Genomic DNA, 18,755 nt, shown 5'->3' on the forward strand with positions numbered 1-18,755 from the left:
ACTAAAAGAAATGACAGATTCAATAAAACAGCGGTAGAACATAGTGAGCATCTTTCTATTAATATGGAAAGAGGACAGTTTTCTCAGACAGTATAGACGCTGATTTCCCTTTTTGTACACAGACTCACAATTTGCTTCAAAACTTAGTTTATCATCAATGATAGTCCCAAGATATTTGTATTTATTGACACACTCCACTGTCTGACCCTTTATGCTGGTAGTTTCCTTAGCCCTGGGGAGTTTCCTAAAGTCTATACACATATTTTTTGTTTTAGAAATATTAATCTGTAGAAAAGACCCATCACACCAATCTACAAACTCCTGGACAACTGGACCATGACCTGTTTCATTTCCTTGAAGCAGACTTATGATGACAGAATCATCTGCATACTTTAAAATAAATCTGTCTTCCCTGCTGCTAAGACACATGTTAGTATAAAGGATAAACAGAAGAGGAGACAGAACACAGCCCTGAGGGGATCCAGTAGAAGAGCATATCTGATCAGACAGTGCTCCATTGACTCGCACTCTTTGTGTTCTATTAGTTAAAAAATCTAAAACCCAACCAACAAGATTTTTACTGAGATCAAATTGCTGTACGAGTCTTTCAATTAAAATGTGTGGTTGAATAGTGTTAAAAGCAGATGAGAAATCTATAAATAAAAGCTGAGCATGAGTTCCCTTCCCTTCCAAATGTTTAAAAAGCATATTCATGAGAGTGACTGTGGCATCCTCAACACCTCCGTGTGGCCTATACTGCCCTACAAAGCCAAAGCGCAGTAACTACGCATTTGGTCAAAATTGAGTTAAGGGTTAAAATGGGCTTTGTGAGATCTGATGTGTCTTGTGACAAAGTCTCCTGGTTCAATTTTGTCTCATTTCAGAGAAACGTGTGTGCCAAAATTGCAGTAACATGTTTGACTGCCTGATGCAAAAAACTTTAAGGGCATTTTTCTCAGCTTCAGTGTTTGCGTAGTTACTGCACTTAGCCTTTGTAGGGCAGTATAGGCAAACTGATATTGGTCAAGATCAGGTTCTACCGTCTTTAAAATTTCGTTTCTCACTAGTTTTTCAAAAGTTTTCATGACAATAGATGTCAGTGCGATAGGCCTGAAGTCATTCAGTGCTTTGGGGCAGCTTGTCTTAGGAACTGGAACAACTACTGCATCCTTCCAACATTTTGGGACATGCTGATTTTGTAAGGACATATTAAAAATGTAATTAAAAATTGGGCAGAGTTCTTTAGAACATAACTTAAGCAGTCTGCCACAGATATTGTCCGGTCCATAACTTTTATTCGGACTTTATGGAAGAGAATGCTTTTCCACATTTCCCTCTACAATTATAAAATGGTTCTGGTCAGCTAGTGTATAGTTAAGTTCCTGTATTTTTCTACTAAAATCAGAATTATCAAATCGTAAAAAGTGATTATTAAAAGCATTTGCAAGATCAGGGTCTGCATTAAAACCTTCTAAAGTGACAGTGCTTATATTTTTTGAATTACTGATACCTGCAATAGCTTTCATACTTGACCAGGCTGAGCCTAAGTTATTTGCAGCCATTTTATTTCCATAGTTGTTCTATAGTTTTGTTTAGCCCTTGATATTTCAGTTTTCAAGTCTTTTGTGGCTGTATGCAAATCAGAGGCAGTCCCATATTTAAAGGCAAATTTCTTAGCCTGTATGCTGGATTTGACAGACTTTGTAACCCATGGTTTATTGTTAGGGTACATTTTTACCTGTTTGCATGGTATAATCATGTCCCTACAGAATGCAGCATAGGAACATGTTACATCGGCTAACTGATCTAAATCTCCCTCACATGCCTCTATGAACATATCCCAGTTTGTACAGTCAAAACAGGCCTGTAAACACTGCACAGAGTCCTCTGTCCAATTTTTTATGTCCTTCGTAGATACCTTTTCCCTTTCAAAACAGTTCTGTATGTGGGCATGAGGTACACGCAATTGTGGTCTCCGTGGCCCAAGGGAGATAGCGGGAGTGACTTATATGCCCCCTTTACTGACCCATAACAAAGATCAAGGGTTTTGTCCCGTCTGGTGGGGCAGGTTACATATTGATTTTGAATATATTGAATATGGGACCAACTTCTTGAGGGAAACATGATTAAAGTCACCCAGTACAAAAGCCGGGGCGTCAGGGGAGATAGACTGCAGTTTTTGCACTATGTCATATACAGTTTTACAAGCAGATGGAGCGTGTGCTCTAGGGTGAATATACACAACTGTAATAAAGAGCTGAGGAAACTCACGCGGCAGGTAGAAGGGCCGTAACGACACTGATAACAGTTCCACATCAGGGGTACAAATGCGTTCTCTCACTGTTACCGAAGTGCAGTATCGTTGGTTGATATAGAGACATACCCCTCCTTCCTGGGTTTTTTTCGTCACCTCACTGTTCCGATCTAGGCGGTATGGTACTCCAAAGCCACTTATCATCAGATCTGAATCCTGATCCCGTTCGGTTAACCATGTCTCCGTAAACGCCATCACACAACAGTCCTTATAATCCTTAAGAAATAGGGCATTTCCCTGAAGTTCATCAGTTTCAATTCTTAGGGATTGGACGTTCCCCAGAATCATTGAAGGCAGCGGGAGCCGGTTAAGCCGCATCTTCCTCAAACGTAGCCGAACGCCTCCTCGCTTTCCCCTTTTCCTTCTCTTCTTTCCCCCTTTTTCTCCATAGTTGTTGTCAGGATATCTTCGGATAAAACCCGGAATCTGTAGCGTGATGTCTGTCACGCCAGCCGGTCTCACAAGGTTGAATTGCAGCAGCTCACTGCTGTATTGCTTCCTGGCCGAGCAGGCAGAGATGATATCCAAACAGAATAGGAGAAGTAACAAAAATAGCGCTACGACACGAAGAACATCCATAACACTTCATTCAAAAGCACTGCACACCGTTAAAACACGTGGGATATTATTCCCAAACATAAAAACAAATAAAAACAATAAAACACGATTAGAACAGTGACAGCCAAACTTTTCCTGCCGGTCGCCGCGTGCGCATGCGCCCTGGTTTAGTCTGTGTTTAAGGTCTTTACACACCGGGCTTAAATATTTGATCAAATTAGTATTATCGTAGCAGGAACCCGACACATATCACTGAGAGCCGTTATGAGTTGTTTTTGGATCGTTTGTTTTTGGAGGAGGGTGTGTGCCTTGGCGTTGTGTCAGAGACCGAAGAGCTATCACAGGACGAGGAGGTGGAGCTGGGCCCACTGGCTTTGATGGTTGTGGGGCTTGCCGTTTTCTGGTTGAAATCTGGGAGCTCGCAGCAATAGAGTGGGATAGTTTACAACAAAGACATAGCTATCTCAACTGGATCTTCTACTCTGGAAGCTGTAAGAAGCAGAGATAAGAGATCAAATGAAAAGATGTTTAAAGAGGAATCAGCAGTAATAAACATCTTTAAATAAAGGATAATCCGAGTCAATAATTGTTGATTTGATACTGACTGCTTTTAGGCAAGAACGGCTGAATCTCAAGCTCCTCTGAATCTCCTCTCTTTCTCACTGAATCTTTTCCTCTGGAAGATGTAAAAAGCAGAGATAAGAGATCAAATGAAAAGTTGTTGAGAGAGGAGCAGCAGTGATAAACATCTTTAAATGAAGGATGAGTCAATTCCCCCCTAGAAATTTTACGTTCCCATAACGTTCTCAGAACGACCCCGCTGGTGTTAAGGACGTTGCCCAGTAAAGTTCCCAGAACGTTATGAGACGGACGTGTTGTGGAGTTCCCTAAAGGGTTGGAGGACGTTATTTGGCAGACCTCCACGGAACATTCAGGACGTTCTGGAAATGTTAAGGGGACCATAGTTTATGTACACTTTACGTTCCCATAATGTTCTTAGAACGACCCCGCTGGTGTTAAGGACGTTGCCCAGTAAAGTTCCCAGAACGTTATGAAACGGACGTGTTGTGGAGTTCCCTAAAGGGTTGGAGGACGTTATTTGGCAGACCTCCACGGAACATTCAGGACGTTCTGGAAATGTTAAGGGAACCATAGTTTATGTACACTTTACGTTCCCATAATGTTCTTAGAACGACCCCGCTGGTGTTAAGGACGTTGCCCAGTAAAGTTCCCAGAACGTTATGAGACGGACGTGTTGTGGAGTTCCCTAAAGGGTTGGAGGACGTTATTTGGCAGACCTCCACGGAACATTCAGGACGTTCTGGAAATGTTAAGGGAACCATAGTTTATGTACACTTTACGTTCCCATAATGTTCTTAGAACGACCCCGCTGGTGTTAAGGACGTTGCCCAGTAAAGTTCCCAGAACGTTATGAGACGGACGTGTTGTGGAGTTCCCTAAAGGGTTGGAGGACGTTATTTGGCAGACCTCCACGGAACATTCAGGACGTTCTGGAAATGTTAAGGGAACCATAGTTTATGTACACTTTACGTTCCCATAATGTTCTTAGAACGACCCCACTGGTGTTAAGGACATTGCCCAGTAAAGTTCCCAGAACGTTCCGAGACTGACGTGATGTGGAGTTCTTTAAAAGGTTGAAGGACGTTATTTGGCAGACCTTCACGGAACATTTAGGACGTTCTGGAAATGTTAAGGGAACCATATTTTATGTAGAAATTTTATGTTCCTAGAACGACCCCGCTGGTGTTAAGGACATTGCCTAGTAAAGTTCCCAGAACATTTGAAACTCACCCACAACTTATCCAGAACCCCCAGAACATAGCCATAACTCAAACAATATATAATTATACTGTGAAATTGATATGGTTGGTGTGGTGGAGGATAAAGGAGGAGATGGAGATCATGATGAATCCAAAATGATAATCTTTAATTAATATAAAACAAGGAACATGGAAACTGGTAAACAGCAAAACACACAACACATCACTATAAACAAGAACTGACCTAGACAAAGGGAAAAGCAGGGTATTTAGACAATGGAGTGATGAGGGGGATGACTGTCAGGTGAGGATAATAACAAACACAGTTCAGGTGAGAGAGTGAAAAGGATTATGGGAAATGAAGTCCAAATGGATGATGAACGGTTCCCCGTTCATCATCCATTTGGACTTCGTTTCCCGTGGTCCTTTTCGCTCTCTCACCTGGACTGTGTTTGTTGTTGTCCTCACCTGACAGTGGAGAAACAAGCAGGAACAAATTGGGACTGTGACAAAAATGTATCATTGAGAAACACAAAAAATAATTGAAGTGAGATTACAGGAAAAACAAATAGAAGGTCAAAATCTGGCAAATTAACAGAAGGATAATAAAAAACAAAAACAAATAAATAGCCAAAAAATACAAGAATAACATAAAAGCTAACAAAAACCCACATTAATTAAATTGTTTTAAACAATAAAGATGCAATTAAAACAAAACATTTACATTTGGAGTGCATAAAATGTAACATATTTCAATATACAACAACTGGTTAAATAAAATAAAAAATAGCCCACAAAATATTAAATTTATGTTTACAGATGTGCAAATGTGTATTAGATATATAAATGTAAAAAAAATAACGCCATGTGATAAGGTCACAAGCTTGATAAACATCAACCTTTAGGAACGTCAATCTCCAGGTCTGGAGCCTGCAGAATAAGAGCATACAAATACAAATCCAGTTAAAAATATATTTACATAAAATGCATAAGTAAGGGCAAAAACACATATTACAAAACATCACAAATCCAAGAACTAAGATTTTTAACATTCAAATCGAGATGTGAAAAAAATATGTAGGAAGATTTCAGACTTCCGGAAAGATTTTCAAATTACCAACTTAAAGAAAAAAGCAATTACAAACTACAAAAATGTTAAGCTCCAAAACTTCTTGGTCAAGTATTTTTTATTGCCTGCTTCATTATTTGCCATTATTCTTTACTACTTCAAACAATCCAAGCCCCAGTACCTGAAACATTTTTAAAAAATGCTGTCACTTTTAAGCCAAAACACTTGTGCTTTTGTATCTAATACTAATATTAGGCAAATTAACCCATACAAGAAATTACCTCATACAAAATTTAACAAATTCAATACATTCAATATTGTAATTAAAATCAAATTACACAAAGATAAATAATGAACATGACTCTTATGTTTTTAAATAATGTGTATTAAAGTTACACCTTCAGATTGCAGGAAGATACACTTCTTCAGGTTTGACAATGTGTGGTACATGACTTCTGCAAACAAAGCACAATAATGTTTACATTTTTTTTGTAAGACAAACGCTAATTTATGATTCTTAGGTATTAAATTCCTTTACAACAGTATTTCCAAAAAGTGTCGATTTTTTTGTTTTGTACACAAAACATTTGATCTTCGGTTGGCATCTTTGTGGGCTGAGCATTCATTTATTTTGTAAAGATCGAACATCTTAAAGATTTTTTTAACATCCTCTTTATGAAAATTGTTTAGCTCACTGTAAGCCTGCATGTTTATCGTTATACTTTAAATGGCAAATAAGAATATATAGCCTAACATAGAAATAAAAAACATCACAGAAAAGAATAGCAAATAAACAGAAAAAACATTCATGTAACTCGCTGTAGAACAACGAGTGAAATCTATGTAGGTTTAAAAAGAAAAGTATCTTAACTTACCTTACAGTATTATATAAAGACAAAACAAAGATCATGCGTCGTCAAGTGTGGCAGTTTGAATTTCATGCGACTTCCGGGTCCTCTTGTAAGCTGTAGCATTATGGGAAAGGTAGTACTTTTCATAAAGCGTATTGAACGCTGTTGCTGTTAATTGACTACTGTTTCCAAGATGCATTGCAATCTACATCATCATATTCAGAGAGTACAACATAATACATATTAGTATAATATTATTTACTAGTATTTTTGTGCTTGTTAACACAATTTAATGTAAAGTCTTATTTAATTATTTAATTTGTCTTTGTCTGATGTACGATAGTGCAGACTGAATCACTCTTTTATTTTTCTTCATTCTGAAATCATTTATTTATTACTTTGTTTGTATGGTTCACTGCACATTGACACATCCTTTTTATTAACTGCCTATAAAAATAAAATGCTCTAACTGTAATTTCATATTTTGTCCTCCTAGTGATATCAGGAACATTATTAAACGACCAACAGAGGACCATGTGAGAACATTCTATTAATGTTCCAAATGTCCTCTTTGTAACGTTGCCATGTGACCACAGCATAACCAATATGGAACGTCTTCCTACAGTCATATCAGGAACGTTATGATATGACCAAAATAATACCATGTGGGAATGTTCTGTTAATGTTTCAAATGTCCTTTCTGTAATGTTCTTTTGTGACCACAGGATAACCAATATGGAACGTCTTCCTACAGTCATTTCGAGAACGTTTTTATCTGACCGAAATAGTACCATGTGGGAATGTTCTGTTAATGTTCCAAATGTCCTCTCTGTAACGTTCTTATGTGACCACAGGATAACCAATATGGAACGTCTTCCTACAGTCATTTCGAGAACGTTTTTATCTGACCGAAATAGTACCATGTGGGAATGTTCTGTTAATGTTCCAAATGTCCTCTCTGTAACGTTCTTATGTGACCACAGGATAACCAATATGGAACGTCTTCCTACAGTCATATCAGGAACGTTATGATATGACCAAAATAATACCATGTGGGAATGTTCTGTTAATGTTTCAAATGTCCTTTCTGTAATGTTCTTTTGTGACCACAGGATAACCAATATGGAACGTCTTCCTACAGTCATTTCGAGAACGTTTTTATCTGACCGAAATAGTACCATGTGGGAATGTTCTGTTAATGTTCCAAATGTCCTCTCTGTAACGTTCTTATGTGACCACAGGATAACCAATATGGAACGTCTTCCTACAGTCATTTCGAGAACGTTTTTATCTGACCGAAATAGTACCATGTGGGAATGTTCTGTTAATGTTCCAAATGTCCTCTCTGTAACGTTCTTATGTGACCACAGGATAACCAATATGGAACGTCTTCCTACAGTCATATCAGGAACGTTATGATATGACCAAAATAATACCATGTGGGAATGTTCTGTTAATGTTTCAAATGTCCTTTCTGTAACGTTCTTTTGTGACCACAGGATAACCAATATGGAATGTCATCCTTCAGTCATATCAGGAACGTTATGATATAACCAAAATAGTACCATGTGGGAATGTTCTGTTAATGTTCCAAATGTCCTCTCTGTAACGTTCTTATGTGACCACAGGATAACCAATATGGAACGTCTTCCTACAGTCATTTCGAGAACGTTTTTATCTGACCGAAATAGTACCATGTGGGAATGTTCTGTTAATGTTCCAAATGTCCTCTCTGTAACGTTCTTATGTGACCACAGGATAACCAATATGGAACGTCTTCCTACAGTCATATCAGGAAACGTTTTTATCTGACCAAAATAGTACCATGTGGGAATGTTCTGTAAATGTCTAAGGCGTCCCCCTAAAGTCACACGAGGAACCTTGAACTGCAAGACTTTTATAACTAACAAAGGACGTTTTAGGAATGTACCTAATGTTCTCTAAAGGTTCAGGTCTTTTCATCCTCTTTAGAGAACTTTTAGGGAACGTTGCGAAAGGTCACGAGAACGTCACCTTCTACGTGGGTTTCTGTTCAGTCAAATGTCTCCTGTAATAATATCACTGATATGATCAAGCTTTAATTGGTTTAATGATGTTTTATAAACTAAAGGCTGTTAAAAAGAAGAGTACAGTCATAAAAGCTGTCATATAAAACAAGAGTATAGTAATACAATATGTAGCGGTGGTTTCCTGAACAGGGATTAGCTTAAGCCAGGACTAGACCTTAGTTTAATTAGGAAATAACTAGTTTTAAAAAAACATGCCTTAATAAAAGCATTACTTGTGTGCATTTTGAGGCAAAAAAGGGCACTGATGTATTTTAAGATATGTCGGTGATAGTTGTTTAAAGTTTGGACAGCTCTTACATTTTTTTAGTCTAGGACTAGTCTAATCCTTGTCTGTGAAACTGACCCATAGTCATATAGCCCATAACACAGAAACAGAAAATAAATGTACAAATAAAAACAAAATGAATAATCTACAGTTTATTTGATTTTACTCTTAATTGGTCCTTGGGGTCTATATGACCCCATCCGACATTTTTTCATCTCAGGGATATAACATTTTGTGACTTTCCTAAATAATCTATCTATACATACCCCCAAAAAATGGACTTGATTCGGTTGTTCTGAAGGTATGTACAATTTTTTATTAATGTGGTCTTTGGGGTCAATATGACCCCAAATAAAAGGGAAATGCTCTCTCACACACACGGACACGCATTCAGTCAAATTTCTTTGGCATTTTGGAAAAACAGACATTTTAAACTGCATCAAAAACTACAACAAATTTTACTATTTGCAAAACATTCATAATTAAATGTCCTTTTTAATGTCTATTTATACATAAATTCACAAAATATCACTAAAGTAGTGATGTGAGCAGTTGGCCACATCCAGTAAAATGAATGGCTTTCTATGGCCCTCTGCTGGTCAAAGCTATTTCTCCCTAAACGGTATTTCCTTTAGGTTTATCTCTAACCAGCAAAAAGTGGAATTCTACACCTAACACCTAGATCAATATCCAGAATTTTTTTTAAAAATTACGATAATCATTTAAGTGATTTTTTTTCAATATAAATTTCACATGCAAGCTAATGGTGTAGTTGAGGATTTTGTGGTAAATGGGTACAAAAGTACTTAAAATCTCTCAAAACACAGCTTTATTGTATATTTGAAAATTAAATAAAATATATTATTTGTATTATTGAAAATTTATATTTTTCTTACAATTATGCTTTCAGTTAGGGATGCTCCGATCAATGCCGATCTCCCGTGGCGATCACTATTCTGAATCAGACAGCCGATCTTATTACAGCTATTTCATGTACTACGGCTTTTGATCAGTAAGTCCTTATCGATCTAAAATCACTGTTAGTTTGAGTCGTTTATAACATGCATTTGAAAAAGCAACACTCGTCAAACATAATTATTAAACATATTTTTATTATCTTGAAAATACCTGAAAAAGTTTGAAGAACAGCAATATAAATATATCCTTCAGCCATTTCATGGAGCTGCGTGTCATCATAGCTGCGTGTGTATTGTTCTTTGTCTACAGCGCATTTTGAGTTTCTGCACGAGAGCGCCCCCTGGCTTTTGGATGTAGCGGCGTTTCACCGTAATTCATTGAGAAACAAAGCAAGCATTATCGGCCGATCGATCGGAGCATCCCTACTTTAAATTTTGGGGTCATACAGACCCCATGGGTCAGTAGTGTAAACAGAAAACGAGGACCATTTAAGGGTTAAAATGAAACTTACAGTGCATTGACACTGTGACTGAATGTAAATAAAATGATTGAGTTACTTACATGTAACAGATGCCCCCTCAAACACTGAGTCTGGCTCCATTTTCTCTATAGAAGCAGGACATTTAAAGAAATAAAATAAAAACACAGAACAATCATTACTTTAGATGTCTCATTTCTTCATTATAAACAAAAATTCAGATTCTCATAATAAACTTCTCTTCATGATCTTAACATCTTAAACTATCTCTCAGAATATACATCTTATATAGACGGTTTCAGCAGTAAGAACATAAACAAGCGGCTTTCGTGGTCATCACGTAACTTCCGGTAAACTCTGCAAAGAATATATAACAACAAAGTCCTTTTAAAGTAGTTTATTTATATAACAAGCAAAATAAACAACACGTAGATTACATAGGAATGCACAACATTTGTTATTTTGATATGGTATTTGTTTAAGAGTTCAGTTTCAGCAACTAGTCAGACTCAGACCATTAAACAAACAGAAACCGGAAGTAAAGCTCGGACAAGACGCTTATCGCGTCAACGCACGACAGATATCAATGAGTTAATAGCCCACCACAAGATTCATGGTGATAATACTCAATAATCACTACTCTTAAGAGTTACTTTTTACTCTTACTTTAACTAGATTTTAGGACAGGTAATTCTTACTATACTCACACTACATTTTTGGGTAAATAACAGTTCTTGAGGATGATTTTTCAGTACTCTCCCTTCAACACAGTACACGAGTCATTCTTGTTCACATAAATGTAACAAATGACAACACAATACACAATCAAAACTGTTGTTATAGCTTGATAAAGTCATGTACGGCAGTTCACACAATGAAGAAGCTGCTTTGTTGTCATTTGTAGGCTTCCGTGTTGGCTTCCAGCTCACCTCCAAGCTGTCCGAGATGCATATGTCCATCATTTTTCAGACAAACACTTTTTCAGTTATTTACGAAAATGTTTTAGATCTTTCAAACCCTTTTCACACAGACATTCCGGAAAATACACGGAAAAGGCATCCTGGATTATTCCGGGATCGTTTGATTTTTTGTCCATTCACATTGCCATGATTTGCCGACATCTGCAAGGTCCCGGAAAGACACGTGATCTGTAAAGTCCTGCACTTTCTTATAGCAGCGTCTGAAGTTTGCATATTATTTATTATTTCTCTCTCCGGAAACCACTCGCGTGCATTTTTGTTTATGATAAGACTATGAAGGAGCGTGTGATGTGCCGTTCTAATGCTGGTGATTGATCTCAGCTTCAGAGTGGATATTTGACAACCCACCTGATCTCTGCTTTAATACAGTTTTCAGACATTTCTCATCGTGATTGTTTATATGCATTTAAAACCCCCGTTTTGAGGAGCTGAACGATATATCTTGTTGGGATGACGCTCTGGCATTTTTGTTTATTATAAGCTTAAATGAGCATGTGACGTGATATTCTTTTATGGTGCTGAATGATCTCCGCCTCAGCGCAGTGACGAGCTAACTGACCTGATATCTGCTTCAGTCCAGTATGCTGACATTTCTCGTCGTGAATGTTGATCTCCATGTAACGTCAAATCCCTCATTTTAAAGAGTTGAACGTCCTTCTCACTACAGCACGTGCGTCATTGTTTATGCATCTCATTTATCATTTCATGATAACTGCTTCAATCTAGTTTGCGTCATTTCTCGTCGTGAATGTGGATATGCATGTAAATCTCTCGTTTTAAATTGCCGCACCAAAACTTTTGTTGTGATGACGCTCGCGTTCTTACAGGTATTTTCTGGGACCAAAGGTCTGTGTAAATGGGGTTTCAGTTAATCAAATGTTAAGTTATGTGGTTCACGTCCTTCAAGTCCAAAAAATGTGCATTTATCCTTCCCCATAGAAATCCAAATGGCTCCAGGATGATACGCAGGGTTGTTGTAGAAATATCCATATTTAAAACTTTATAAACGAAAATAACTAGCTTCAGATAACGCCGACATCTTAGCATTCAAGATGAGAGCGTACGCAGTTTACGAAGGTTTCTCTGCTGCTGCTCTGTGCCCCCGCCGTCCGAATTTGTCATAAGTCACGAAGAAAAGTGCGTACACTCTGCTGATACTCTTTTCTGAATACCGAGGAGTCTAAGAGGGTGGCATTATCGGAAGCTAGTTATTTTCGTTTATAAAGTTTTAAATATGGATATTTCTACAACAACACCTCACGGATTACCCTCACAAGGCCCTTGTTTACAAAAATTTTTGGACTTGAAGGACGGCAATGAATATTTGCGACTTTAAATGTAATACAATAAATTCTTTAACATTGTAATATTAGGCAAAATATATGCTCCCACGCCCGCTTATCTTAAGTGCACGCATGCGCAGACATCCTCCGGAGCATCGTTTCATTGACTAAGATGAACTTACCCTGCAACATAACCTGCTAAATCAGTTATAATCATTAAAATTAAAAGAAATAAACATTTGAAATATATCAGTCTGTGTGAAATGAATAAATATAATATACAAGTTTTTGAATGAAATTAGTGAAATCAATCAACCAGCACATGTACTTTGTTTGGGGGAAGAGAAATATTTGTACTAATATAATTAAAACTTTTTAGCTGTGTTTTATTTTATGAAATCCTGCTATGCATATAAAGTAACCATTTTATAAAAGCAATAAGCCCTACGAATCAGTGGTGTTAAGGGCTCGTTATAGTTGTGCGTGGGTCCTACGGTGTATCAGCGATGGCGTAGGTGGACGCGACGGTTTTCCATTTATACTTTTGCGTCGTTGTCCGTGTACAAAAACACATGCAGACCGTTGGTAGGCAGTATCCACGCGTGTTACCACAGTAGCAGCACGACCGTCAATGAAGGAGCAGCTTGTCAAGTTTAACCCACAAAGGAAGAAGAAACAGCAGCTTGTTGTGTATATTTTGAGATGACCAGGGGCCCGTTTTAATAAGGAGGTTCAACCAACTCTGAGTTAAAACTTACTCTGAGATTGGAAACTCTGAGTTTTCGGTTACAGAACAACTGATCTAAGTTAGTTCAATCAACTCTGATTAGGTTGACTCTGAGTTATGCTCGTGCACAACTACTATGAAAAGCCATCATCATTGGAGCTCAGACATTACAATTCACCATGGCAACAGCAAATTAAAAACAGGGCTGAATCCTTTTTACTGAAAAAACTGAAAGTGCTGCTGCAAGTGTACAGCAACTACGAGCATATATTTTAAAGAAAAGAGTTGTTGGAAATTGATACTCTAGTAAATGCGTACATTTAATTTTTTATCATGGTTAAAATATCAGAAGTAAATAAACTGAGGACTGTACGTTATTATATTAATTTTCATGCAGATGCAAACTTTACCAATGTTTGTCATGAATAAAACTGAAATGCACCAAGCCAGTATTCACTGCACACAGCACTACCCGCTAGACCAGCGATAATGATGAGTGGATACATAAGAAATGTAAAGGCAACTGTTCAGATGTAAGAGCATGGTCACAAAGGCTGATATTAGTCACGTAAGGATATTTGTAATACTAAAAATACTGCAAAGAAAAATAATACCTCTCAAATAAATACAAGTGGATAACAAAATCCTCTTACTTCCTACAAATGAATGCAACTTCATCATCTACAGGATCCTCTATAAAAGCACATTTTAGTCACTTAGAACGTCTCTGCACTTAAGTATATCATATTAGCTTTAAAAGTATTTTGAAGTATCACATCAAAACGAGTGATAGAAATGCCAAATTTCAATGAAAAATCCCTTAATTTGCAAAAACTTTTCAACCTTGGTTGAGGTGGTTTTTGATTTATGCGAAAAAGAGTTAAATGCAAATAATGGGAGATGGAAACTAATTTGCTGAATTAATTCTGACGTAGGGAACATTAAAAACACGAGACTGACTGTCTAGTTGTTTCCACTGGAGTTGGTTTTACCATATATGGGGCTCCCTAACAACTTGATGGAAACGCATCTAATTTGCATTATTTTGTTGTTTTGTTTTTGCTAATTTCGAAAAGATTGGATGGTAAGCCAGCTAATGTTAAATACAGATCTTTGAATTCTTGCCTGGCTGCCAAACTGCTCCACACAGTTGTGATCAATGGTCATCATCTCCTCTTGTCTTTAGCAAACCAAAACATTTTATTTTTGTTTCAGAGATCAGTTTAGCCACTAGACAGACTGATAAATAAATAAAAACATTGGGTCAGGCGCCTAACTACAACAAAGTGTGTGCGCTCAATGAAACATCTATCTACTGTAAACAGAGTACAGATGTAAATGATTTTTTTCTCTAAGCATCTATGGCTATATTCAAAGCAAGAACTTATTCATACATACACACATTAATCACAGTAAAAAATCATTATTAAACAGAAAGATGTCAGTTACTCACTTAGAAACACAATGATTGTCTTGTATAAGGTTTTTCCATCTCTGAAGATCTTCAGTGTATAAACTCCAGTGTGTTCCTCTCTGATGTCTTTGATGTTGAGATCTCCAGTCTGATCATTCAGCTTCAGTTTATCTCTGAATAGATCATCATCACCATCATATGTACTGAAGATATTGTTGACAATTTTAGCTATGAGAGTTTCTCCAAATCTCCACTCTATCAGATCTCTCTTTATGTCATTAAGGTCAGTCTTCAGATCATAAGACCCCCCATCTTGCACTGGTAGTTCTTCTCTTTCACCTGTAACAGCAGCAGACAGAAACAGAAACCAGAAATGAAATCAATTCAGGTGATTTTCATCTCATCAGTCAGTCTGTTTTATTGTTTATTTAAGATATCAATAATGTAGTCGTCATGTGTGCTCAAATCAATGTTTTTATAAAACCGACCAAATATATAAAATGATGTACAGATGTGTTGTCTCAATTAGCCCTTTCAAAATAACAAGTGTAAAAGTTGCTTTTTGAAGGTTTAAACAGAAGATAAGTCAGAATTAAACACAGAGTGAAAATCTCCACTGTACACTCCACAGATGATAATAAAACAATTTTATACTAAAAGATTTGAGTTACCTCTGGCAGACACAATTAAAATCCTGTCTAAAGTTTTTCCATCTCTGGTGATCTTCAGTTTATAAAACCCATAATGTTTCTCACTGATGTCATTGATGGTGAGATCTCCAGTGTGAGGATTCAGCTTCAGTTTATCTTTGAATAGATCATCATCATCATCATATGTACTGAAGATATTGTTTGCACGATTAATTTGTGCTACGAGAGTTTCTCCAAATCTCCACTCTATCACATCATCTCTCTGTATGTCAGTAACTTTAGTCTTCAGATCAACAGATTCTCCCTCATCCACTTCCAGTATTCTAACTGTAACAGCAGCAGACGAAAACAAAAACACAGAAATGAAATCAATTCAGGTGATTTTTATCTATTAAGTGTTTTAATTACTGATTATCAATGTTCTTAAAGGGACACTTCACCCATTTGCATTAAGCTTTGTATCGTTAGAACCCCAGTCATGTTTTTTAATGTTTGTGCATCATTCCCTCAGTTTCTCCTGAGATGGGAGAAATACTGATTTCTTTGTTGCACTTCCTTGTTTCAATGATGTAAAAATCATCATTTTGCGTCATTGAAAGAAGGAACTGTTGTATCTTTGTCGAGGGTGTAAAGCCGAAAGTATACTAGGGATGTCCACGTATGCGTGCCGTCCGCATGACGTCATTTTCGTCATCAGGAGGGTCCCAAAATTTGAGACCGCGCGGACAGTACGCGTACAGTCTGCGTACAACAGCGCATGCGCGTGAAAATATTTAGACAGGACACTCCACTACAAACACTTATACAAAGGAAATAGACAGCATTTGCACACACACTATCATTTTTCTTCTTTAACTTTTACTTCTTCCAAGAACAGAAAGCACTGGAGCATGTTTGTTTGATTCCTGTTCTTTGTTGTCTTGTTGTTTGTACTAAACTGTGTTTGCAAAGGTGGATCAGTTACTTTTCTTCACCTATCCTAATGTTTTAATGTACTGTGAATGTCGCCAAATCAGTGCTGCACTAGAGTAATAATTTGAATAAGAAATCATTTGTATTGCGTATAGTGTAGCCGCGGGGAGTATACTTGGAAAGCTGCGTGGACGCGTGCACGCGCAAGCCGGGCGCGGCCGCAGAAAAAAGGTATACCCCGTCCTTGAGACTACAGACACTCATTCTTAATTTTTCAAAGGGGGGAGGGGGCTATGGGTTGGACCCACTCACACTACAGACCTATTACAGATCAGTGGGTGGGACTTACGAAAATATACGAACGCAGACGGAAAAAAACAATCAGCCGGCATCTTTTTGTAAGCTAAGCTAACAGATGCTATGGAGCGAGCTAGACTTAATGTTACAATAATAGCGGAAGGTAATCAATATGATATGGAAGAGGTGATTTCACAAGCGTGATGCTCTAATCCGCTGTTCATTTCACCTTTATGAGCCACAATACAGGAAGAAACCCGGAAGAAAGACCAAAACATTATGAGGAGGATGAGCCCGGACAGTAAATGCATCCAAAACATTCCCGTAACACAGATCCAAGATATTTTTCCTCCTTGTGGGACAATGCACATACTGAAGGAAGGAAGGCAGTACCCTGTCAAGACTGCAGTTGTTGTAATCGCCCATATAGAGCACCGGGGCTTGGGGGTATGTACTTAACATTGAGCATTTTCTGCTTTTAGCTCTGCTGCTGTTCATATGTTAGCATCTGGTAGACAGTAAACACACAAAAAACACAGTGGGAAATTTTCTTGGAAGATAAAGGGGGCGTATGATAGTGTTAATATATCTACGTCCGCTGTGCATGTGATGCTGTGTATTTTTATGTTAGTTCACCAGCGCTTGTTTATAAAGACACATAGTCCTCCGCCCCTCTACTTCCCCGACTGACGGGTCCTATCAGCCCGAACTGTCAAGAAGTTGTCCAGGCTGATCTCAGAGTCAGAGATGGATTCATAGGGTCGAGCCACAAGTCCACAGGACAGATTAAAAGCAGATGGTTATTTTATATGCATCTTCACAGTACCACAATTACATAAATTATTAATTTTAGTCACTCATTCATTCATTTCTAAAATCATTGACAGGGTGCACTTTATTTTGTGACAAATTAATCCAAATATTTAATGAATGGTGTTAAAATGTTTTTCCAAAGAATTATCAGTAGAATTTTCAAATAAAATTATTTTCTGTTGAAAACCATAATTTCCCCCCCAAAAATAAGTCTGGAAAATGGGGTGTTGTCTTATATTCAGGGTCGTCTTATAGTCGGGTATATACGGTATGTACCAATGTTCAGATACAGTCTTGTTCAAAATAATAGCAGTACAATGTGACTAACCAGAATAATCAAGGTTTTTAGTATATTTTTTATTGCTACGTGGCAAACAAGTTACCAGTAGGTTCAGTAGATTCTCAGAAAACAAACAAGACCCGGCATTCATGATGTGCGCGCTCTTGGGGCTGTGCAGTTGGGCATTTAGTTGAAAGGGATGTGTTCAAAAAAATAGCAGTGTCTACCTTTGACTGTACAAACTCAAAACTATTTTGTACAAACATTTTTTTTTCTGGGATTTAGCAATCCTGTGAATCACTAAACTAATATTTAGTTGTATGACCACAGTTTTTTTAAACTGCTTGACATCTGTGTGGCATGGAGTCAACCAACTTGTGGCACCTCTCAGCTGTTATTCCACTCCATGATTCTTTAACAACATTCCACAATTCATTCACATTTCTTGGTTTTGCTTCAGATACAGCATTTTTGATATCACCCCACAAGTTCTCAATTGGATTAAGGTCTGGAGATTGGGCTGGCCACTCCATAACATTAATTTTGTTGGTTTGGAACCAAGACTTTGCCCGTTTACTAGTGTGTTTTGGGTAATTGTCTTGTTGAAACAACCATTTAAGGGCATGTCCTCTTCAGCATAGGGCAACATGACCTCTTCAAGTATTTTAACATATGCAAACTGATCCATGATCCCTGGTATGCGATAAATAGGCCCAACACCATAGTAGGAGAAACATGCCCATATCATGATGCTTGCACCTCCATGCTTCACTGTCTTCACTGTGTACTGTGGCTTGAATTCAGAGTTTGGGGGTCGTCTCACAAACTGCCTGTGGCCCTTGGACCCAAAAAGAACAATTTTACTCTCATCAGTCCACAAAATGTTCCTCCATTTCTCTTTAGGCCAGTTGATGTGTTCTTTGGCAAATTGTAACCTCTTCTGCACATGCCTTTTTTTTAACAGAGGGACTTTGCGGGGGATTCTTGAAAATAGATTAGCTTCACACAGACGTCTTCTAACTGTCACAGTACTTACAGGTAACTCCAGACTGTCTTTGATCATCATGGAGGTGATCATTGGCTGAGCCTTTGACAT

The 18,755-nt window shown here is 37.7% G+C and overlaps 2 protein-coding genes across 2 annotated transcripts in view; both read right to left on the reverse strand.

The window, feature by feature from the left end:
- LOC141359392 (uncharacterized) overlaps nucleotides 1-2,893 on the reverse strand; it is a 38,625-nt gene extending 35,732 nt beyond the window's left edge. The window contains exon 1 of the mRNA XM_073861780.1: nucleotides 2,272-2,893. Within this exon, the coding sequence (XP_073717881.1) occupies nucleotides 2,272-2,893 (622 nt within the window). The remainder of the gene's footprint in view (nucleotides 1-2,271) is intronic.
- LOC141359393 (uncharacterized) lies at nucleotides 1,010-15,801 on the reverse strand. Its single transcript, XM_073861782.1, has 5 exons — nucleotides 15,798-15,801; nucleotides 15,379-15,684; nucleotides 14,747-15,046; nucleotides 10,387-10,431; nucleotides 1,010-3,361 (listed from the first exon to the last, which is right to left on the reverse strand). Exons 1-5 carry the CDS (start codon nucleotides 15,799-15,801, stop codon nucleotides 3,315-3,317), a joined length of 702 nt encoding a protein of 233 aa, XP_073717883.1. The 3' UTR covers nucleotides 1,010-3,314.
- Between the last annotated feature and the right edge of the window lie 2,954 nt (nucleotides 15,802-18,755).

Source organism: Misgurnus anguillicaudatus, chromosome 23 (assembly GCF_027580225.2).
Source record: "Misgurnus anguillicaudatus chromosome 23, ASM2758022v2, whole genome shotgun sequence".
NCBI lineage: Eukaryota > Metazoa > Chordata > Actinopteri > Cypriniformes > Cobitidae > Misgurnus > Misgurnus anguillicaudatus.